The sequence below is a fragment of the Emydura macquarii genome, unplaced genomic scaffold (genome assembly GCF_026122565.2).
Source record: "Emydura macquarii macquarii isolate MOO-44397 ecotype Brisbane River unplaced genomic scaffold, CSIRO-AGI_Emac_v2 contig_3470, whole genome shotgun sequence".
NCBI classification, from domain to species: Eukaryota; Metazoa; Chordata; order Testudines; family Chelidae; genus Emydura; species Emydura macquarii.
In genome coordinates, this window is record NW_027133607.1 from 7,738,033 (window position 1) to 7,761,791 (window position 23,759).

General features: G+C 47.9%; 1 protein-coding gene and 1 pseudogene across 1 annotated transcript; one reads left to right on the forward strand and one right to left on the reverse strand.

The window, feature by feature from the left end:
- The first annotated feature begins 1,786 nt into the window (after positions 1-1,786).
- On the forward strand, positions 1,787-8,045 carry LOC137144547 (tubulin alpha chain-like). The gene is made up of 4 exons (XM_067534933.1): positions 1,787-1,831; positions 5,161-5,383; positions 5,755-5,903; positions 6,855-8,045. Exons 1-4 carry the CDS (start codon positions 1,829-1,831, stop codon positions 7,836-7,838), a joined length of 1,359 nt encoding a protein of 452 aa, XP_067391034.1. The 5' UTR covers positions 1,787-1,828; the 3' UTR covers positions 7,839-8,045.
- A 7,439-nt stretch (positions 8,046-15,484) lies between these two features.
- Positions 15,485-22,770, reverse strand: LOC137144600 (tubulin alpha-1C chain-like; annotated as a pseudogene).
- Between the last annotated feature and the right edge of the window lie 989 nt (positions 22,771-23,759).

Genomic DNA, 23,759 nt, shown 5'->3' on the forward strand with positions numbered 1-23,759 from the left:
CTCTCTTGCTCTTTGGGGACTTTTTTTTTCTGCTCCCTCACTGGGTCCTGGTTCAGAGATTTTGTTTTGTTCAAAGACACTGATGCAGCAATGCAGCATCGAAACAAACTCCCCCTTTGATTTGCTAAAATGAATTTCCTCTGCACTTTTTGCTCTACTTTAATGATCATGGCACCAGCTCCCACTGGACGACCACAGGACATTATTGAGTGGCTAAGGAACTGACCTGCCATACGCCGCTGTTCTGACAGTGACTCCATGTGGACAGACACCTGGGGGGGGGCGCCATTCTCTCCAAGAAGGCCCCCATGCAAGTAGATCTCTGAGCCTACCCAGAACTCCACTGACATCACCTGCAGAATCGGGGCCGAAGGGACCACCCCTCTCCCTGCGTGTGACTGCTGCACTTGAAGGCAACGGAGGGACCTGGAGTCCCTGTGACACAAAAGAGCGGGGGCTGCTGGTGGAGAACTTTCCGCATGGGGTCCTGGACTTGAGAATTCACTCCTCGCCGGGCTGCAGGGCGTTCTGATGTGGGGCTCCCGCAGCCTGTCCTCTTACAGCTGATGTCCAAGAGTCACATGGGGGGGCGGGGGGAAAAAGTGTGAGAAAGACTCTACAGCCCAATGGTCAGAGCACTCATCCAGGCTGTGGGGGACCCAGGGTCCGGTCCCCCTGCACCTATGATTCTTCAATTATTGATCTACCAGGGAACAGCTGCAACAGCAGAGACTGGGGGAGCCCTGCAATGGGAATACCCCATAGCCTGATGGCTAGAGGTGGTAGATCCCAGTACAGATCCCTTCTTCTCTGCAGGGGGAGGGGGGCTTGAACTAGGGGACAGGGAGATCTCCCACATCCCAGGTGGGTACCCAAACCACTGGGCTAAGAATGAGCTCCTCCTTTGCCTCCTCCCACAGCCTCTCACAAAAATGGCATAGACGCCTCACCCCTAGCAGATGAAGGCACCTCCCTGCCGCCCAGACTTCGGCGCCTATCTCCGTGAGGGGGACGGGGGGGCTTAGCATGCCCCCCCGGTCGGCCTCTCCCATTGGCTGGCTTTGTGGACTTCCTGCCTGAGGTGCTGCGTTCCAGGGCCCCTCGCTCTCCCCGCGTATTGTGTAGGGAGCCTAGGGGCCTCACCCGGGCTGCATGAATTCCAGGGTTTTTCTAGAGGCCTGAAAGCAACACTCAGCATCCCCACACCAGACCTTTGGCCCAGACTCACCAAGGCATTTAGGCTCCTAGGAGCTCCTAAATACCTTGGTGCAACTCAGCCTTATCCTCTCTGTGCCTCAATTCCCCGCCCGTACAACGGGGATAAAAACACTGCCCTACCTCACAGAGATGTGTCAGGATACACACATTAAAGATTGGGAGGCGTTCAGATACTGCGATCATGGGAACCATAGGAGTACCTTAGATAGACAGACAGACAGACAGACAGATAGATAACACAATGGGGCCTTGGGAGAAAGTAGGAGCTACTCCAACGCAAATGCTAATACTAAATATAGCAGTATGGTGGAGACGGTGAAGTGAAATAACTCCTTGGGATCATGCTTGAAGACTGGCTTTAAATCTCATCCTTCCACATCAGTTAGAAACACGCCCGCAGCGACACAGCTGTCTTAGGGTTTTCTCTGTAGCAAGGAAGCCACATGCTGGTAACAATGGGTTGGAAAAGAAGCACTGTCCTTTTAAGAAGCACCACTCGCCATGAGCACAGCTGTGATGTTTTGCAGAGGGAGCTATAAATTAACTGGGGGTGGGCCAGGGTGTAGTCAAGTCTTTGTGTGTGTGAAGCAGAGAGAGTTAGACTACAGTCATGGTGAGTGTATGATATCCTGGATGGCAGCTGCTAGGTTTTTTTTAAGCTGTGTTGTAATGCTGTGGGGGAAAGTGAATGAATACAAATGGACCTTTCCCTTCAGAGTGGTGGTGGGGGGGAATCTTATTGGTGAAACTTGGGGTTTTCTAATGACCTGAAGCTGTTGTTAGTCAGATTTTCTTTTTCAAAAGAACTCTGATCCACTTCCAGTAGCTAAATAAAGCTTAGTTTTATTTCAGGAGAGCTATGTATGTTTATAATCTAAGTATTGGTAGTTCCTTTGGAGCAGGGACCATCTTTTTTTGTTGTTGTTAAACAATAAAGGGGTGTTGGCCTGTAAGGCAGAGTTCCTAGATCCTACTGCAATACACATAACTGGCATGGGGGAGAGGGGCAGACTTTTTCCAAAGAGCTCTTAAAAACCCAGCTACTGAACTTGCTGCTTGAATGGGACTGAGATCTTGTGGCATATCTGGCCTGTAGTCATCAGAGGAGCCAATGCTTCTGGGCTGGGCATGAAGAAGGATTAATTGTTTGTTTGAAGTCCATTCCTGATCCCATGAGTTGGATCTCTGTGCTAGTGTCTCCTTAAACTGGGATAGTGACAGGCTGATTCCTAAACATCATAGCTGAATGCCTGTAGCTGGATTAAGTGTCTGGGGCAGGTACTGTGTATACAGGAGAACACTGGATACTGGGGTCTAACTGGGGAATAATGACTTGTAGCCCTATGCTTCCTTAAAGTCTCTGTGGATAAGGCACTGTGACTATATGTGCCTATTAACTGGCCTGTTTCCCTTTGGCAGTTTCTGAGCACTGCACAGATGCTAACTAACCAGCACTATTCTGAGGGATAAATACCAGGGAGGGGCAGGAGTTATTTAAGTCCAATGCCAATGTGGGCACAAGAACTAATGGCTAAACTTCCTGATGGCCAGTTTATAGACTTGAAATTAGATGCAGGTTTCTCTCCATCAGAGGAGAGACGTTCTGGAACAGCCTTCCAAGGGGAGTAGTGGGGGGCAAAAAACCTGGTTGGCTTCAAAACTGAGCTTGATACATTTATGGAGGGGCTGGTCTGATGGGACAGCCTACTTTGGCAATTGACTGATCTTTGACTATTGGTGGTAGATATGCCAATGGTGTGTGAAGGGATGTTTGATGGGATGGGTTCTGAATTACTCCGAGAATTCTTCCTTGGGTGTCTGGCTGGTGAGTCTTTCCCATATGCTCAGGGTTTAACTGATTGCCATATTTGGGGTCAGGAAGGAATTTTCCTGTTGGGCAGATTGACAGAGGCTCTGGGGTTTTTGGCCTTTCTCTGTAGCATGGGGCACTGCTCACTTGCTGGTGGATTCTCTGTACCTTGAAGTCATTAAACCATCATTTGAGGACTTCAGTAACTCACCCATAGGTCTGGGTCTATTACAGGAGTGGATGGGTGAGGTTCTTTGTCCTGCATTGTGCGGGAGATCAGACTGGATGATCATATTGGTCCCTTCTGACCTTAGAATCTGAGGGAGGTGAATGTTCCGACTCTACAGAAAGGGGGACAGACATATGAAAGTGAAGCTAGCACGAACTCAAGCAGGCTGTTAGTGGTAAAGATGGAATTAAATGGTGCAGTTAGAGGCAGTGTGGCCTAGTGGATAGAACATTGGACTGGGACTCAGGAGTTGTGGAGTCTAATCCTGGCTCTGCCCTGGATGACTTTGAGCAAGTTCCTTCCCCTCTTTGTAAAATGAGAACTCTTCATTATCCTCAGGACCTGCTTTAGAAGTTACTTTGGGGAAGCTTTATGGCCTGTAGTAGACAGACTAGATGATCATAGTGGTCCCTTCTGGCCCTGGGTTCTAGTTTGACTCTTGTGTCCAGTCCGCTTCTATTGCAAGAAACCAAGTAGTTAGAACACAATCAACGTGCCTGGTGCTTAATAGAGCAGCCCCCTGCTTTGATCAGCTCACAGCGCATGTTATAGCGGCGATAGTCCTTCTGACTATGCATCAAGGAGCTGTTTAAAAACTGCTGCTCTGCTGTCAGCCCTCTAGTTTAGCTGCTCTGAAGCAATGGACGAGAGCTCTCCCGTTGATGTGAATTAATTCACCCCAATGAGCTGCTCCTGCAGATATAGGGCTGTCCAGGCTGGTGCTTGGGTCAGTGTAACTTATATTGGTCAGGAGGTGACTAACACTCACATCTGAGCAACATAAGTTATGCCAACATAAGTGGTGGTGTCAACATAGCCTCTGCCCCTCTTAGCCAGCATAGCAGCAGGAAAGCTTGAACTCCACTGATGGTTCACCTAAGGTGGCAATTTTCATTGCTGGAACTGGAATTCCTTGGTAAAGGTTCCACACCAACTCTGCCCCTCGTGTTCATGCCATGCAATAGGTCTCTGTTCCTGGTAGGTAACCTATAGGAAAGAACTGGAATTAGTTAATGGTTCTGATTCTGCCAGGAAACAGTTTTTCTCTTCCACAGCTCTCGGCTTTGCCAGGGCTCGTGATATAAACTTAACTCCCCAGCCCTCCTCAGTTTGAAGAGGACTCCGTATACACATGAGGAGCTGACTGAAGTGATGCTGCTAGTTTCTTATCAGAGCAGACAATCTCTCCGCTAGCATTGCTATGGCGGTACTGCAGTCCAGTATCTGGTGTCTCGTGCTGCAGTAACATGACATCAATATGTGTATTGAAAGCATTTCACAATGTCATCAGGCTAAAGTTGGCCAAGGTTTGGGATGCTCGGCCTTATTGTAGAACAATGCTGAAAATGGGCCAGTCTCGGGCATGTCACATCTTAAAAACTGGAATTCACTTTGCCCTTGAAAGCACAAGTCAAGGGGTTTTCCCTTCGAGCAGCTCCGACTGCACAGAACCATACACGTCCCTCCTGAAACAGAAGCAAAAATTCTTAAAGCAACTTTGGCCCCTGCTGCATTAGAGAACAATGGTTCAACGTGGCTCCAAGTGGCGGTGTGGCCTGCATGTTAATGCTATCAGTGACAAAGCAGAAGTCCTGTTTGTGTCTCAATCGGGTGAGCCTGTTCTAATGTCTCCTGAACATGCCTGTGCACAGAGGGCAAGGCTTCAATTTAACAGGGGGGAAACTGAGCAAATTGGCCCATTTATACCCATCTCCCAGAACCTCCCCAGGTTCAAGTGATGGATGAACTGCCCCAGGTTCAAGGTGCTCTTGATCAACACTAGTTCTGAGCAGGGGTGACAGTCGAGTGACTGGCTCCCTGTTTTCCGGGAGTGAATCGCTGACTGAACCAGACAGTTAAAGCTACAGTTTCAACTTCTTTGGGTGCCTCTAACCCCCTGCAGAGGGAGTGTATTTCCATCCACGTTGGCCAGGCTGGTGTGCAGATGGGCAATGCCTGCTGGGAGCTGTACTGTCTAGAGCACGGAATCCAGCCGGATGGAATCATCTGTGTTGAGAAATCCTTGGGGCAAGCGGATTCGTCCTTTGGGACCTTCTTCAGTGAGACTGGAGCAGGGAAGCACGTGCCCAGAGCGCTGTTCGTTGACCTGGAACCCACAGTCATTGGTAAGACACCTGAATCTACCTAGACCAGGTCCCTACTTAGAGTTTCTATCCCTGACCCACAGGGAAGAGGTACAAACACACCCTTTATGTCCATTTGTCAGTGACTTCTGACCCAGAACTCTTAATCCAGCATTGGGTGCTAATCGTGTCTTTGAACCCAGAGCCGCAAAGGTGTTTAGGCTCCCAATTTCTGTTGATTTCCAGCTGAGTTATTTAGTCAGGTGCCTAAATCCCAGAGCTAGACAGGCCCTTGGGGGGGGGGGCCTTGCTGTGTACTGAGTGTGGGTACTCTAACTAAAACCATGCCTAAATGACGGCTCTGAAGCTGAGACAATGGAAGTGTTCCTGATGCGCTCCCCTCCCCCTGACAGATGAGATCCGCACGGGGACCTACCGCTCACTCTTCCACCCTGAGCAGCTGATCAGTGGCAAGGAGGATGCTGCCAACAACTATGCCCGTGGCCACTACACCATTGGGAAGGAAATCATTGATCCTGTGGTTGATAGGACTCGTAAAATGGTAAGTGGGCAGATGCCTTTTTCCTCCCTTCCCTTTAGAAGTTGAAGGGTCTGAAACCAGACCGGAATAATGCTGGCGGGGTGAGGCCTTAACAGGACTGTGGGGAGTGGGTAGAACATCAGTCCAGGGGTTTCTGTCATGCCGTACTCCTGGTGTTCTCTTAGCTGGCTGAGGAGCTAAATACGGTGCCCCACAGAGCCAGTCACTCCTGGTATAAGAAGGAACAAAAGCCTTGATGTGCTCTTCCCATAGGAAGGCTAGAAATAGAACCCCTTAGGAGGGCTCTTCAAATACTGCTCTAGCACTAGTTCTCCTACGGGAAGGCAGATGCTCAATCATGTGCAGATTTAATGCTGTCCGGCACCAGCCTCTCAGCCTAGATAGCTAGGCGGAAAGCCTCTCTGGCTCAGAGGAACAATTGTCTTGCTCCCATGTGAGCGTTGTCACAGTTCTGTTGGTGGAAAAGCAACCCAAAAATAGAGCAGCCAGAATGTTGCCCTGGACTTGCCTTTGCCCCTGTAGCTGGGAATCGAGCACCAAGCCTGTACTTCGGAGAATGCTGACACTGCTCCTTCTCTGGGGATGGGAGCAAATCCTCAGGCTGATGCATGAAACAGCATCTTGCTGGCTTGGTACAGAGGTTGGGTCCTAATTGAGTTTTCCCTCTGACTAATTTAGTCAATGAAAGCCATCAGATTATACTATGGAAGAAATCAGTTTCTGGCATTCACCTACTGATGTCCAGCAATCCATCTTCAGTTCCCCAATGTGTTGCCATTACAAACTACTCCTGTGTCTAATTATGATGTATAAATAGAAACAAAAGGTCTGATTTATCGCATTATGGTCACACATTAAGTAGCCAGTGTGTGGGTGGTGATGAAAGAGAAGAGGGGACCCAGTACAAGTTGCATGACCAACACCAGTTGAATGTTCTCTTAAATTGTGCAGGCGGACCAGTGCAGTGGCCTTCAAGGCTTCCTGGTCTTCCACAGCTTCGGAGGAGGCACGGGATCTGGATTCACGTCCCTCTTGATGGAGCGTCTCTCAGTGGAATTTGGGAAGAAATCCAAGCTGGAGTTCTCGGTGTACCCTGCCCCCCAGGTCTCCACTGCAGTGGTGGAACCCTACAACTCCATCCTGACCACCCACACCACGCTGGAGCACTCGGACTGTTCCTTCATGGTGGACAATGAGGCCATTTATGACATCTGCAACCGGAACCTCAATATCGAGCGTCCTTCCTACACCAACTTGAACAGGCTGATAGCACAGATAGTGTCGTCCATCACTGCTTCCCTGAGGTTTGATGGTGCCTTGAACGTGGACCTCACTGAATTCCAAACTAACCTGGTGCCCTATCCCCGGATCCATTTCCCCCTCACTACCTATGCGCCCATAGTCTCGGCAGAGAGAGCCTACCACGAGCAGCTCTCGGTGCCTGAAATCACCAACGCTTGCTTTGAGTTCGCCAACCAGATGGTGAAATGTGACCCTCGCCGAGGCAAATACATGGCTTGCTGCCTGCTGTACCGGGGGGATGTGGTGCCCAAGGATGTGAATGCGGCTATAGCCGCCATCAAAACCAGGAGGTCCATCCAGTTTGTGGACTGGTGCCCAACTGGGTTTAAGGTGGGCATCAATTACCAGCCCCCCACTGTGGTTCCGGGGGGAGACCTGGCCAAGGTGCAGCGGGCCGTCTGCATGCTGAGCAACACCACGGCTATTGCAGAAGCCTGGGCCCGGCTGGATCACAAGTTTGACCTGATGTATGCGAAACGGGCCTTTGTGCACTGGTACGTTGGGGAGGGGATGGAGGAGGGGGAGTTCTCTGAAGCCAGGGAGGACATGGCTGCTCTAGAGAAGGACTACGAGGAAGTTGGCAGGGACTCTGCTGAGGAGGCAGAGGAGGGGGAGGAGGGAGAAGATTATTAAACACTGTTCTAAGCATTAGCCTAGCATATCTCTGGCTCACAAAAGGGATAGGGAGCTGAGGTTACATTGAGTTCGGATGCAGAACTGAACACATTACCCTCTCTCGTTGTACCGATGATCGTGTTTTGCACTGACTACCTGTGCCGTGTCCTCTGCTTGCCAGCTCTGTTTGAACCTGAACTGTGAGAATAAATTCTTACCTGCAAACCTCTCCCTCTCATTCAGCTAATTCTTGCGAAGCCTGGAGCTGGGAACTCTGCACCGGGGAGGCCTATGGTTAAGCATTTGCATACCTGTTAGTACAAGCCTACTTCCAGGTGCTGAGTTTCAGCTTCTGCAGTGGAAGTTGTCGGTTTGGGAGGGGACCCTCTTCTAGCCTGAAGCTAGGCACGTTGGAGTGTCAATTCAGGCACCTATATTTGACAGTAGGTTCATGAGGAGGAAATGGCTCTGCCATTCTTCCTCCATACCCAGTATTGCCAGACCCAGCAAGTGTGGGAGGGGGCAGCTATACAGTACAGTGACATTTGGGCCCCTACTGGAGATCTCACACTGTAGACTTGTGTAAAATGCTATCTGAAACCATGGGTCTTCCAGCTCCTCCAGTCTAATTCTGTGTTGCTATCCCCACGCCTGCCAATCTTGTATTACAACAGCCAAGTCTGTGCACACAAGGAGAACTACAGCCCTCAGTTAATATTGGAAAAACTCCTTATTGTCCTTGAGAACAAAGAATCTTGGCAATGGTATTAGCCCATAAACTAGATGGAAATGGTCAAATTATCTATGCAGAAAAGACAGAAGTTTTGTCCATTTGGGGACAAATGGCTACCATGAGACCAACACTTTCCATTGCCCTAATATCTTCGGAGGATATTAGACAGCAGCTACTCAAACTAGACACTTACAAGTTAGTTGGCCCTGCTGATTTTTTTATCTAAGTTTTAGAGGAGCTGGCTGAGAAGCTTGCCAGCTGGCTAATGGTTTTTCTTTTAATAAGTCTTGGAATGCTGGAGAAACTCCAGAAGACATAAAGCTAACTTGCCAATTTTTAAAAAGGGTAAATGGGATGACCTGGGTAACTATAGGCCTGACATCAATCTTGGACAAGATGATGGAATGGCTGATAGGGGATTCGATTAGCTTTCTTTAGTTCTTTAATATAATTCATGCAAATCAATATGGGTTTATGGAAAATAGATCCTGTCAGACTAACTTTTAAAGGGGACAAGAAATTTGGTTAAAAGTAAGTGTTCTTGTAATATAATTATCCTTTAATGACTTGACTTGGTATTGCATGACATGTTCATATCCTTCTAGTTTTTTAAATGATATTAAAGGGTTTAAACTGGCTGAGAAGTCTCAAAATGTAACTCTAAAGGGGGAGTTGTCATTGAGTAGGTGTTTGCAGTAGGGTCCCAGAGAGATCTGGGCTTGGCCCTGTGGTATTTAAAAGAGTTTATCAATGACCTGGAAGAAACCCAAAATCTTCACTGATAGTTTTCAGAATATACATAAATTGAGGGAGTGGTAAATAATGAAGACGGTAGGTCACCGATTCAGAATGCAGCCCAGTTTACGAAGTGTCCAGATCCATTAAATTGCATCTCATTTGTTTGGACTAAAGAGAAATGTGTAATCTTGGAACAAAAAATGAGGGTCATAGTTGGGGGAGGGATGGGGACAGATGTTTCCCAGGATGGAGTTAAAGGAGTAGCTTGTTTATAGTCTCTAATACCTACAGGGCAAACACCTACCTAATGATAGGTCCTTCACCCTAGCAGAGAAGGGTATAACATAATCTAAGGGCTGGAAGTTGAAGCTAGACAAATACAGACTGGAAAGAAGGTGTAAAATTTCTAGCACAGAATAATTAACCATTGGAACAACTTACCATGGGCCACGGTGGATTTGCCTTCACTGGCACTTTTAAAATCAAGATTAGGTGTTTTTTTTTTTTTTTGTTTTGTTTCCCTCCCCCCCCCCCCCCCCCCCCCCCCCCCCCCCCTCAAATATCTGCTCTAGGATTTATTGCAGGGAAGCTCTCCGGCCTGTTACCCAGGAGTCAGACTAGATGATCACAGTGGTCCCTTCTGGTCTTGGACTCTATGAATCTGCCCCTACGGCCTGGCCAAGTGAGCTGCAGTGAGGTCCTCTTCTCCCACTCCCCAGGCGTGTGGGGCAGAAGGGCAGTTGCAGGAATCCTTCACCCATTTCCAAGGCCTGGTGCTGGAGAGGAATAGGAAGGAAAGAACCTACACCTCACAGGAGGAGGAAGCAGAACTGCCCTGTGCAGCTGGGTTCCTCCTCTCTTCTGAGGAAAATGGTATTAGCTGCCCCCCCTTACCTGCCCTACCAGGTGTAGAGTTTTGGCAGAGGGGATGGGGAGGGGCTGGGGCAGCCTCCAGTCTCTGAGGATGCACTGCCCTTGGAGGTGGGCAGGACCAGAAGTCACAGGAGGGCTGGAGCTGCTTCTATCTCAGACTGACCCCAGAGGGGGCTAAAGCTGCATGTGGTGTGGATGTTTAAAACTGTGATTTAAAATGGACTTTTAAACTGTGTTTAAAACCGCCTTCTCCAGTGAAAGTCAGCTGCTGAAGTGCACCGGCAGCTGAAGAAGGGCCAGGGGGAGCGGGTGACCGCAAATAAAACAAACATGGCGGCAGGCTGAGCGCTCACTGAGTCCATTCCCAGGCTGGTTAGATGGAGCATGTCCTCTGGAAAGTCTCCACAGCTAGGCTACACGTACAGGATAAGGTGACTAACCCCACCTGGTTCTGAATAAGCAGTGCTAATCCTGGCCAGGGTGAGGGCGGCAGTTACTGCCGTGATACGAACCTTTGCTGGGGAGCCTGATGTTGGTTGGTGGGGAACTTTTTGACAAACCAGATTTTTTTTGGAGGTGCGGGGAAAGCATGCCCTCAGAACCACACTTGTTTAGAAAACAGGTGCAGTGGTGACACAGGGCCTGCCTTGAAAGAGTGTTGAAGGAGGCAAGTTTAAAATTCTCAGTTTCATGTCATACATGCTCCAAATGGAAAACTCCACTTCCCCTCTAGTTGCCAGGTGCGGTGTGCGTCACCTCAGGGGGGGGGCCAGCCCACCATTTTTGAGGTGCCACCAGCGGAAGCTCCCTAGACGGGGGGCCACTGGTGCCCAGACAGTGGCCCCATCCACAATCCACCCTGAGGTCCTGCCCCTACTCTGCCTTTTCCCCTGAGGGGGGGCCCCCCCACCAAGTGCTCCTCTCCACCCCCTCATTGCTCACCCTTAAGGCAGAATCACTTTGAAACCTGCCCCATCACTTTTAAGTGGCTGGTCTAGCCGTGCGACTCCCCCTCCTACTGTGTGTGCTGATACCAGAGCAACTCAGCTAAGGGGTGCTGGAAAAGGGGGGGCTGGGGGGCCCATGGCCTTATCACTTTTGAAAGTGGGCAAGCTACACCAATGTATGGGCAGTGTGTTAAGCGGAGCAGTGAGCTGAGGTGGCACGCGCACAAGGGGGGGGTGCTGTTCCTTTGGAAGCAGTGAATCGGTGAATACGGGGGGTGTCTAGGGGACCAGGCACTCCAGGGAGATGCTGGAAGGGCCTAGGGGCTGGAATCTGTCTGTCGCTAACCTCTAGATAGAGAATGGGGCCTGGAGGAGAGGGCTTGCATTACTGTGAGGCCGGAGGAGGCGTGAAGCTGAGCCATGCCAGGAACAGACAGACTCCCTCCCCCTAGGGGCAGTGGTAGCGAGGTGCCACTCAGCCCTAGGCACCCCCAGGGAGCACCGCAGTGCCTCTCGTTTAAAAGGTTTGCTCTTCCTTCCAAAGCAGACCTCAAACAACTTCCACAACCTCAGAAGTGCCACAAAACTGCACTGCTGGCCTCCAACCAGCTCTGGTTGCAAAGGTGATCTTCCAAATGTAAACAGATGCAGTTCGGTCTTCCTGAGTCTGTAGATAGCTTGAAACCAGGGCCCCGGGACAACAAGACCTTCTCCCTCCCTCATTAATCTCCTCTCCTTGGGTGTTAACGCTGTCAACATGAACTATTTCATGGCTGATCATTTCACTAGATGGAATGGGGAAATGTGGGTGGGCTGGAGTGAAGGGCACAAGGGGAGGTGGAAGGAAGTGTGAGTTGTTCCATTTTTTACCGGGTAGAAAAGCAACGGCTACCATTCTCCCCTTACCTTCTCAGCTTTTGATCATGTTTAAAATACAGTCTGTAGCACAGTTTATCAGAGGGCTTGTTTTTGGAGGGGGGGGGGTATTAATTTCATATTTCAGGCTTTATTTTTAGCCATTTTTTAGTTTTATATCAATGTCCAACAGCCAGGGCTTTTCCGGGGCTTTCTCTTTAACATTCCCCAGTGCGCTTTCACGTAGTACCATCTCAAATAGCACTGCCTTAAAGCACACTAGGAAACCTTTAGGGCACCCCAGCAGGGTCTACTCAAACCAAGGAATCAGAAACACCACAACATGCTTTAGAAACCAAGCCCTGTAGTCCACAATACTGCTCCAGGGAGACAAACCCCGAGACTCAAGTAACCATTTCTGGTGGTTTTTCTGGTATTTATTAGAGAAATACCTATTTACTTATTTTATATTGGGCATGTTTTACTAGTTAAAACCTAAAATCAGAATGTCTACTTATGAGCTAGCTCTGTAGGAAGCTGGACTAGAAGATATTTATAAAAGTATGTTTTCCCAACTATTCCCTTACCTCGTTACTCCTTTCGGCCAAAGTGGTAGCCAAAAATTCAGGTGCTTCCAATTAGGAAGAAAAATGGATGGGGGCAGGTACCTTTAATGCAAGCCTGTTTCTTTACAGGAAATGTATGAAGTCCTGTTTCCCTGAACACAGGCGGAACCAAAGAGGTGCTGGTTTCTTTGCTTGCAGGCCCATGCCTCTTTTCGCCAGCACCACACCATGCTTGCGCAGGCTGTGCACGTAGCTTCTGTCTTTGCTTGTCTCCCCCCAGCAAAGCCCCCTCTCCACACAGTTCACATCCCCAGTTGGCCCTGGGCAGGCTCTGTTCCGGGAAGTGATGTGGGCCTGTGCTTCAATTTGGAAACTATTTCATAAAAGAGCTCCTATGTTTCTACTGCCCTCAGCAAAGGGCAGAATTTCACCCACCAGCTTCAGCAAGCTTTAACCTAACCTCTCCTCCTATTCTTTTGTGACTTCCTTTAAGATGGATTGTCTTGTTTCAGAAATGGCCTTTTTAATTAACACCTAAATTAATTAAAATGTCTGATACATAATAGACCCCACTCCTGGGCTCTGGACCTACATGTCTTTCTGGACCAAGACTGACCCTATTATGTTACAGGTTGGAGAAGGCCCCCAGCCTGACTTATTGTCGCACCAGTGCAGTATAAGGAATTTGAGTAGGTAGAATCATAGAACCAGAGGGTTGGAAGGGACCGCCAGGGTCATCTAGTCCCACCACCTGGCAAGAGGCAGGATTTGTTGTGTATAAACCTTCCAAGACAGGTGGTTGTCCAGCCTCCTTTTGAAAATCTCCCGTGACGGAGCTTTCACAACCTCCCTAGGCAGCCCGTTCTGTTGGCCGACTGTTCTTGCCCCTAGGAAGTGTCTCCTGAGATTTAATCTGAATCTGCCATGCTGTCATTTGAACCCATTGCCCCTTGTCCTGCTTTCTGTGGCAAAAAAGAACCACTTTCCTCCATCTTTTTTATGGCAGCCTTCCAACTCATTGAAGACCAAGATCCTGTCCCCACCTTAATCTCTGCCTTTCCAAACTAAACATACCCACGTCCTGCAGCCTTTGCTCATATACCTTGCATGCCATCCCTTTGATCCTCCATGGTGCTCGTCTCTGGATCCTCTCCAGTTTCTCTACATCCTTTCGCTGCCTTGGTGACCAAAACTGGACACAATAGTCCAGCTGAGGCCTAATGGGCATGAGTCACTGCAGCCCCCCTTTTGATCACTCTCTCCCCCCCCCCCTCAGAAGCTGATGTGGGAGGAGGTCTCTTCTAGGCAGACTATTTAGAATAGTGGTTCCCAACCTGTGGCTTTCAAAGTTGCCCCACTGCTCCCCTCCGACTGGCTGCAGAAGGGAGCCGCTGCCTAAGGACCGAGGAGGAGCACGTTGCTGCAGGGCTACAAGACCAGTGCAGGCTCCTAGCTGTAGTCAAGGGGACAGATCAGCACTGCCCTCCCTGGCCATAGCAGGGTGCACAGCAAAGCTCTCTGCCTGGCTCCCTAGGCACTGGGGTCCCTGCTGGAACCAGAGAGAGGGGAGCACTGATTTACCATCCCCCAGCTGCAGAAGGGAGCCACTGCCCAGGGACCCAAGTGAAGCGGACAGGGCTACAGGATGCATGTGGCTTCCCTGCTGCAGCCTGGGGACGTGAGATCAGCAAGGAGATCCTCGGTGAACTCCTTCCATCTTGCTGCAGTGGGGGGAGGGGAGAAGGGCTGCTGGCAGAGACTAGTGGGCCCTCAGGGTAGGAAAAATGTGTCCCACAAACCAGAAAGGTTGGGAACCCCTGGGTTAGAACACAGGGGTGGTAATCAGGAGCCTCACGTGGTAACTGCTACTGTATATGTACAATATTCAGCAGTAACACATTAGAAGCGACAAGAGTCTGGAGGAGTTGATCCAGTAACTGACAGTCTAATCCATAGCAGATGCTATTTCTCCCTTTCCCATGTCCAGCGAGGAATGTCAGGACTGTCCCTTTCCATCAGTGAAAGGATGGCAGCTCAGTGACATTGTAAGTGGGCAGCACCCAGCCCTGCCCCCCATGGGCAGGTGCTATTCATCGTCACGGGACCAGCTATGGACAGAACTGAAACATCAAAAGCCTGATTTAGCAGGAGGTCAGCTGTTCTCAGGGCTTTCCCGATGTTTGCTTTACCACAGATGCGCTTAAGGGCTGGCTTGTTCCCGTCTCGCTAAATATATGTAATGCCAGAGTCTCACATTAAGCTGCTCTTGGTTATGGCGATACAGGGGCAAATCAGACAGCTCTGTAATGTTCAACAGATGCCTTTAGAAGTCAGCCTGTATCAAACTGGTGGTATTAGAGTGGTCATAGATGTACGTCTGTCTAGTGTGCTTACCACCCATATAAAAACAGCTTTGAGACACTTGAAGTCCTTTGCTCTTAGATCAAAGTTTACCCTATAGGAAGGCAGATTAGCATGATATCTTCTGGAAGGAGTAGGAGGATCAATTAACTCAGTGCAGGCAGCTTTTTGGGGACTAGTATTTTAAAGGCTGTTGTATTAAGCTCTTGGGTACCAGCTCAGTACAGTAGTTTGGTTACCTCTAAACTTTAAGGCCAGAAGGGACCACCATCATCAACTGCAACAAACCGGAGGTCAGGCTGGGCCCCAGACCCTCATCCATGCACTCCTAAAACAGGCACATAACCTCTGGCTGAGTTACAGCAGTCCTCAAATCCTGATTTAAGGGCTTCAAGTTGTAGGAACTCCACCACTTCTTCTAGTTGAAGCCAGCAAGGGATCCGTGCCCACACACTGCAGAGGAAGGCAACCCCCCCCCAGGTTCTCTGCCAATTGACCTGGGAAAATTCCTTCCCAACCCAAAATTCGGCAATCCACTAAAACCTGAGAGTGAGGGTGAGTCTCACCCACCAGCCACCTGGGAAAGAATCCTCTAATAATTGACATTCTACTTCTTCCAGGGCCTCAACTCTTGTTAGGAAGTTCACTCTTCTAGCCATTAGATTACAGACTGGGACATTCAGGGCTGGAGCAGCTTTCAGAGGAGACTGAAGCCTCCGGCCAGGGGACCGCTTTCAGCTGGAAAAATGCAGCATATAGCGAAGTTTATAGTCTCAGGGACAAGCACAACAGTAGACATAGCAGTGGCCAGTCCAGGTAACAAGAACCAGTTACAAAGCTAGTTCTGAAACGTGGATTTCGGCATTTACTCATGGATTAGTGCCAGATCACACATTTAAGACAACCTTAGGGAGTCAATACATCAGCCCTTTGCAGGAGAGACATTAGAGCAGAATTATTTTTATTGAAATACACAAGACCTACATAGTTTAATACCAACACACACTGCTATGTTTCTAATAAAAGGTGCTTTAGCAGTAAAAAGAGACAGAATAATCATGTTTAGTGCAGGAGGGTGTGGCAAGCTTTAAGTACTTTGGTTCATACATGAGTATCTTTTCCTCCTAAAAATATCTGTAACCAGCATTAAGTTGGTAATTTACTGGGTTTCATTTGGCAGACGGAGCAATGAAGCTTGATAGTTTCAGCAAGTATGTGCTCATGCTACAGAGACAATCAGCCACGTTAAATTATGCAAGCATAAAAGGACATAAAATCTCAGTTGGTAACTTTGATATTAAGGGAGAATCCCTGAGTGATGCATCCTGACTCATCACAACTTTAGCCTGATTAAATGCAGTTTATAGTTGATGTGAGGTTTGAGTTACAGAACCAGAAGGTTTGATTTAATATTCATCTTCATCTGCCTCATCCCCATCTGCAGAATCCCTGCCAACTTCCTCGTAGTCCTTCTCTAGAGCGGCCATGTCCTCCCTGGCTTCAGAGAACTCCCCCTCCTCCATCCCCTCCCCCACGTACCAGTGCACAAAGGCCCGTTTCGCATACATCAGGTCAAACTTGTGATCCAGCCGGGCCCAGGCTTCTGCAATAGCCGTGGTGTTGCTCAGCATGCAGACGGCCCGCTGCACCTTGGCCAGGTCTCCCCCGGAACCACAGTGGGGGGCTGGTAATTGATGCCCACCTTAAACCCAGTTGGGCACCAGTCCACAAACTGGATGGACCTCCTGGTTTTGATGGCAGCTATAGCCGCATTCACATCCTTGGGCACCACATCCCCCGGTACAGCAGGCAGCAAGCCATGTATTTGCCTCGGCGAGGGTCACATTTCACCATCTGGTTGGAGAACTCAAAGCAAGCGTTGGTGATTTCAGGCACCGAGAGCTGCTCGTGGTAGGCTTTCTCTGCTGAAATTATGGGCGCATAGGTAGTGAGGGGGAAATGGATCCGGGGATAGGGCACCAAGTTAGTTTGGAATTCTATCAGGTCAACATTTAATGCACCATTAAATCTCAGGGAAGCAGTGACCGATGACACTATCTGTCCTATCAGCCTGTTCAAGTTGGTGTAGGTAGGACGCTCAATATCAAGGTTACGGTTACAGATGTCATAAATGGCCTCATTGTCCACCATGAAGGAACAGTCCGAGTGCTCCAGCGTGGTGTGGGTGGTCAGGATGGAGTTGTAGGGTTCCACCACCGCAGTGGAGACCTGGGGGGCAGGGTACACCGAGAACTCCAGCTTGGATTTCTTGCTGTACTCTACTGACAGGCGCTCCATCAAGAGGGACGTGAATCCAGAGCCTGTGCCTCCTCCAAAGCTGTGGAAGACCAGAAATCCTTGAAGGCCACTGCACTGGTCAGCCTGCAAGAGAAATGCAACACAAATGTTTTCAAATCAAAGATTTTGTATGATTTAATCCCATTGCTGATTAACAGCTGATAGGATTGGACCCAATTCTGATAGCGGAGTTTATCTGTACAAGAATAAAGATCTAGCAGTTTTCCTCTTGACTGTTTAAGAGCAATGCTATTCAGTCAGACATTCAGAATGTCCAGGTTACCCCACAGATTTTTCTCTATTAATGATATCCTTAGTTTGGGTGTTATGTGCTGACACAATGATGCAGAACAGTACGCAGATCTGTTACAAGTACCATTGCATGGACATATGTAAACCCTCCAGGCAATTTACCAGACTTCAACATCTACAGAGAACTTGTGCGAAGTGGAAGTGATTGGCTAGTTGTAGGTCCCCTGGTAGACAAAGAACTAACATGATTAGGATATGGACATTTGTCTATTTGGACCTGGATTGAGACCCATCAGCTAATTTTATGCAGGTCACCCCAGCTATTCAAGGATTGCTTCTGTTATCTACCCACCAAGGCTGGGATTTGACACTTACATAATGGACTGCAAGGCCCTGAGCCATCTAGGTCCTTTATGATAGTCACTAACTACAGAGGTATGAACTTCAAAAACAGGACCCTCTGTTCCAAGACCCCCAATCTCATTGTGCAGCCATCTCCAAGAGAAACAACCGTTCCTGAGCCAACACTTGAAGGGTTCTTTTGGAAGCAGCAAGCTTATTTGTACTTGGCTGGTAGTGCCCATCACACAACATTGGGTTAGGATCCCAGAAGGCTTCGTTAACTTCTGTTACGATCCCCTTTTTAAGTGGGTACTGCCCTTCTCGTAACCCTACTTCTCCCAACGCCTTCATCCTCAAAGTCTCATGCAGCCCCGTTTTGAAAGATTAATTAAGGAAGTGTTTTAAGGGAATGTTTTAGACGAAAGAGTACATTTTTCTACTTGCCATTTTACGGACTCTGCCTAATACAGTATCGATAATTTCCTTCCCAATGGTGTAGTGACCCCGGGCATAGTTGTTAGCTGCATCTTCTTTGCCACTTATGAGCTGCTCTGGATGAAAGAGGGCACGGTAGTTGCCGATTCGGATCTCATCTGCAGGAAATTGGATTATTGGTTAAATAGCAGACAGTTAACAGGTTTTGGATGTTAGAACGGTGTGCTTAAATACCACTGCTAGCAAAGCAGTCATGAGTCTGTATGAGCCAAGCTTCACGGGTAGAGCATAAAGCAGAAACACCAACACTGGTATAGTCAAGATACTGTAGAAATTTTCAAGGGACGGGACTGAGATGGCGAGCTAAGACTGAAGAAAAATACTATCCAGATCTAAACCCACAAGTCTGCCCGTGTAAAGCAAATAGGACTTCTTGACTTCTGCATGGAAGCTGATGTTCTGGTTAGGGTTACAGTACATGTTTAAGATGCTGGCTGGGTTTCCAGTGTTCTTACCGTGGGATTATAGCTACCACATGTAACGTATGCATTTGTCTTGCTACTGGAAGCTCAGAGGTGCAATAAACATTTTCTCCAGCAGCAGCATTACATGCGGTGGATTCAGAGATTCTAAGGCCAGAAGGAATCATTGTGATAATCTAGTCTCACCTATAGTATAACACAGGCCATAGAACTTTCTCTTAAAAAAATCCTGCTCTAGGAAGTTTTTGGGGAAACATCCAGTTTGATTTAAATATTGTCAGTGATGGAGAATCCACCATGACCCTTGGTAAATTGTTCCAGTGGTTAATTACCCACACTTTTAAAAACTCAGCATGTTACAGAGATGGTACTTCTCTCCCTCCCCCAGGGGAGACCTGTCCTTTATTTAGTTGTTTTTCCCCTAATTTAAAGGGAGTCATGCAGACTCATTATAGGGTTACTCTGTTTGGAAAGACAAGATTTCTGGCAACAAAGAGGATCTCTAAAATCCTCAGGCATCAAAGCAACAGTGAAGAGGTCTCTGGGGTAAAAAGCCTAACCATGGATATTTATGGAAAGGTTTCCAATGTAACAGAAGAGAAAGATTGTAGTGATCTACTCACATAAAAACACTCTTCACTACTTCAGATAATTGAAGAGGAAGATGTTTGTTTTCCATGAGAACCAGGTAAACTGGTTTACATGGACTTGATAGGGATGCTTTAGAAGCCTTTATCAAACAAGCTTGCTGGACCAGATCCTCAGGTGATCCAAGTCATCTTAGTGCCACTGAAGTTAATGGTCTGATGTCCATTTCCACCAGCTGAGCATCTAACCCTCTACCCACAAGACAGAAATTCCAGCTAAGAAAGCGAAGTCCAAGATTCAAGGCTACCCACACTAGTGCAGTAGGAGTAACCGGTTTGCCACTTGGAGTCCCATTTGGAACCAATGACGCATTAAAAACACAACACTTTATGAAAGGACAGTGTCCCAAGGGTTAAACTGATGGGTGGCATGACAGAGGACTCAATCAATGACATTAACCATTAGACCCTCCCACCAAGAGAGCAGAAAGGAAAGGAAAGATTGTTCTGCTGCATATTTAGGAGTCTCTCTCATTTCCTTACCAATGACCGTAGGTTCCAGGTCTATGAACACCGCTCTAGGCACGTGCTTTCCTGATGCGGTCTCACAGAAGAAGGTCTCAAAAGAAGAATCCACTTGTTCTGTCTCTGGCTGTATCTGTTTAGTTGCCTTGTTGCCGGGAATGGTCCCGTCCGGCTGGATTCCATGTTCTAGACAATACAGCTCCCAACAGGCATTGCCCATCTGGACCCCAGCCTGGCCAATATGGATAGAAAGACACTCCCTCTGGAATTAGGGAGAAGCCTCGTTACTGCTTCAGGTAAAGGAGCTATTACACATTGTAGCTACTGGGTGTTAGCTCGAAAGAGCAAAATACAACTGCCAAGGCTATTTGCAACTTATCAAAGTTGGTGCAGCAGAAGGTCCTGTTCTACAACTGGATTTCTGGAGAGAATCTCTCATTTTCAGGTTATACACAAAGAGTTTAGACCAGCTATCGTGTAGTCTAGTAGGAGACAGCACCCTTAAAGCAGGGTTTTCCAGCCTGGGGGTTGGTGGGGAGACAGGGAGCAAAGAATTAGAGCTGTGGACCCATCCAACCCAGCACTGCAAATAGGAGCCTGCCCTTTTGATTGGAAAACACTAGCCTTTTATCCCCCCTCCTGCACAGCCTCCACTGGGGCATCTGTTCTGCACAGGGCTACAGGCTCGGCTCCCCGGCCCAAGCAGGTTCTCAACGCCTCACACACGGCTCTGCACCCAGGAGTCCGTCGTAGACTCGAGAATTCACCCTCCCTCCACTACAGCAAGCGGCATGTAAGCCGCGAGTGGGAATCAAAAAGGAGAAGCCACAATGTGAGCATCAAATATAGAAAGCAAGAGCTCAGACAGGCTGAAAGAACAGGGGAGAGAAGACAAACCAAAAAATTACAAACTGTAACCTAGCCCAGTGTCAGGGGACACAGGGGCTGTCCCTGTCCGCTGGTCCTCCACACGGAAGTCTGCACCAGGAAGAGTTTGGAAGCTCTGGCTTTAAAGGGTCAATTTGAGAGATGCTTGGCTTCTAGCAACAGTATCGTGACCTTAGGGTCTGACCAGCCAATAAGATTTTGTTCTGATTATTTAGTGTTTGTTCTGTGTCTTAATGAAGAGCCTTGACTGCTATACACACTTCCCTCTATAAGCATTTCATCTATTTCCACCCCCATAGGCTGTAGGGACAGATGCAATGGAGGGGCAAGGGACTATATATATCTGGGTTCCAGCCACGAGAACAGCTATAGCAATAACCTAGAACTATAGGTATTTCTTTAGAAGCATGTAAAGCATTTGAGAAATTATAGGTAACGAGATACCACAAGGCTACGTAGCTTCGGGATCTCAGGAGTGACCTCCTACACAACACCCCAGCTCAGGAGGTTACAAGTTCATCAAGTCACATGATGTGAAATCCAGATGCCAACTCTCATGGAACTGGAAGATCGCTCACTAGTTCCTCATTTATGTTTGCTAGAGACTGTTTGAGTCCAGGCCTGATCTCTTCCCACCCCTTAGTGAGGGTAAGAACTCAGACCCAGGGCCTTACGGGAAGCCCATCTCATGTGGGCATAGACACTCCTGATTTTATCTGGCTGCTATTTGAAGTTATCAGTCTCCGAGGGCTGGTATTTGTATCATTTGGGAAATGTGTTGTTCTGCCTGCCCATCCCTACAATTTAGATGGTTGCAATAGTTCTTAGCCACATTTTGCTATGGTCACCATGGTGGCCATTTCTTCAGCTGTAGCAAAGACAGCTGTTTGGATCACAGACCAATTATAACTCACAAGAGACAGCACCTGCTCCCCACATAGCCTGGTTATTGGTATTTTAAACTGAGTGCGTGGCAAATGGAAAAACCCTCGTAGACTAGCAGGAAATGAAAGTCAAAAGAACAATTTGTTTGGGGATGGACTTTTGAGGCAACAGTATTTGTATTCTGCACCAAGATAAGCTGTGTTTCACACCTTCAGGCTACAGACAGACAAAACTTTATTGTCCTGCTGATTTTCATATTTAAATTGCCATGAAAGTGTTAAGTTTTTATAACTGGAGAGTTCCCTAGAACAATAGCACTTTGAAATCTGACTTTACTGGCTGTGAAGAGTTATTTTGAAAGCCCCTATTCATCACATTTTACAAGGTTATAATGTTACATACGACAGTTAGCATTCCACAAGCATTTTTAGAATAATATACTTCGTTTACAATACGGTGACTTGGGCCATTCTTTCCTCAGGAGTTCTGTACATTGCATATCTTTCTAAAGCTTGTATTTTACAGCATTTGGGTTTCAAAGTTATAGAGTCAAGATTAAGTTAGAAAAACTAAGCAACAAATGTAACTTTACTCATTTAATATATAAAACCCCTTGGGATTACAACAGACAAAGGCAACATGGCAGCACATAAGGAAAAAAAATTAGTCTCTGCAGAATACATTAGTTTCATACATTGTTACAGTCACTGAAGTGTTAATTTCAGGGGGGGGGGGACCCACAAATATATTGTACTTCAAAAACTTTATCCTGTCAGACATTTGTGCATCTACATCTACCAGTTGCAGATAAAAAGAAAAACCCAGCTCCTATTAGATGTTAAACACTTAACACCTCTATAGGCACTATCTGCTCACAAGCCGAAATCAGAGAGAAAAACCCAGTGAGAGGGGCCACTGAAAGTAAACCAAGTACTAACTTTTACCTTATAAGGAGCAAACTCTAGTTCAATAAAGTATAAAGCTAGCAAGCAACCATTAAATGAGAAAGCTGCTTTGAATTACCATCCACAGAGAAAAGACTAAGTATATAGATCAGGAGCTTTTAAGAACACTCTACATTACTCCTCTAATATGAATAATAATGAATGCCTTACCATGATGGCTTTGTAAGCTTCCAAAAATTCAAGCAAACCAGCTGCCTCTGCCTCTTCCTGGAACTTTATATCCCAGTAAGAACTGACTCCACCTGAATGGAAGAGGCACTCTGCTCATTTAAAGCGGCAGAGACCCCTTGTTTGGACTTGCCTGAAACACTATATGTTGGGGGTCGGATTCGGGGCTGCCATGCACTTGGAGCAATGCTGTTGATTTGACTAGGGTTGGATGGGATGTAGATTGGCCCTGAGGATTTTTCAAAGGAAGGTTTGACTGAAAAGTAAGTAAACAAACAAATAAAAACATGGGGGTTTTATTCTAGCTGAAAAGAAGCTTTTGCTGTATCCTGAGGATGGATTAACCACGCCCAAAATCATGCAGGCTGGCACATGCGCATGCACTGTTCTTATTATTTAACAGTTATCCACACCCTAATTAGTAACGAAGCGATCAGCACTGTCTTGTGTCCTGTCTATGGGCCCAATCCTGCAAGCAGTCTGTGCCCATGCTTACTGGCCCAGGAGTCTGCTCATAAGGAGTAATTTACAAGGTCAGGCCTATGTCTGTCTTACTCTGTGCCCCTTACTGACAGCTGGTGAAATTCAGCCCTGGGTGGAGAGCTCACACCAGCCCTATTCATCACTGAAAGCTCCCATCCTGCAAATGCCCAGGATTTGGCCCAGCCACGCCTCCGTCACGAGTGGGTGGGTGCGGCTGAGCCAATTTGAAGTGAGTGGCACTGCGACCTGGCGTGCAGGATCCCAGGGTCACTCAGGTTTGGTCTGTTGCAAGAGAAGCCCCCTAAACCTAGTGGTCTGGGGCCCCGCTGGGATGGGAACCATGTCAGGCTTCCAGCCACACGCTCCTCCAATAGGCCGCAGTTTGGACCCGGAGGTACCACGTCCAGACTAGAGATTGCTTAGTCCACCGACACTATGCAAAGAACAACATTTGAACAAAGCTGTGTCATGTCCTGTGGTCAAATAATGCTCTCCTGGCGTATTCATCTATGTAGGAACCACTGAAAAGGTAGTGAGGTCCAGTGGTTAGGGCACT

Bases quoted from the DNA above. Each gene is read 5' to 3' on its own strand.
- LOC137144547 (XM_067534933.1), top strand. The intron at 5,384-5,754 runs GTAAGACACCTG...TCCCCCTGACAG, and splicing joins CCTGGAACCCACAGTCATTG to ATGAGATCCGCACGGGGACC. The intron at 5,904-6,854 runs GTAAGTGGGCAG...TAAATTGTGCAG, and splicing joins TTGATAGGACTCGTAAAATG to GCGGACCAGTGCAGTGGCCT.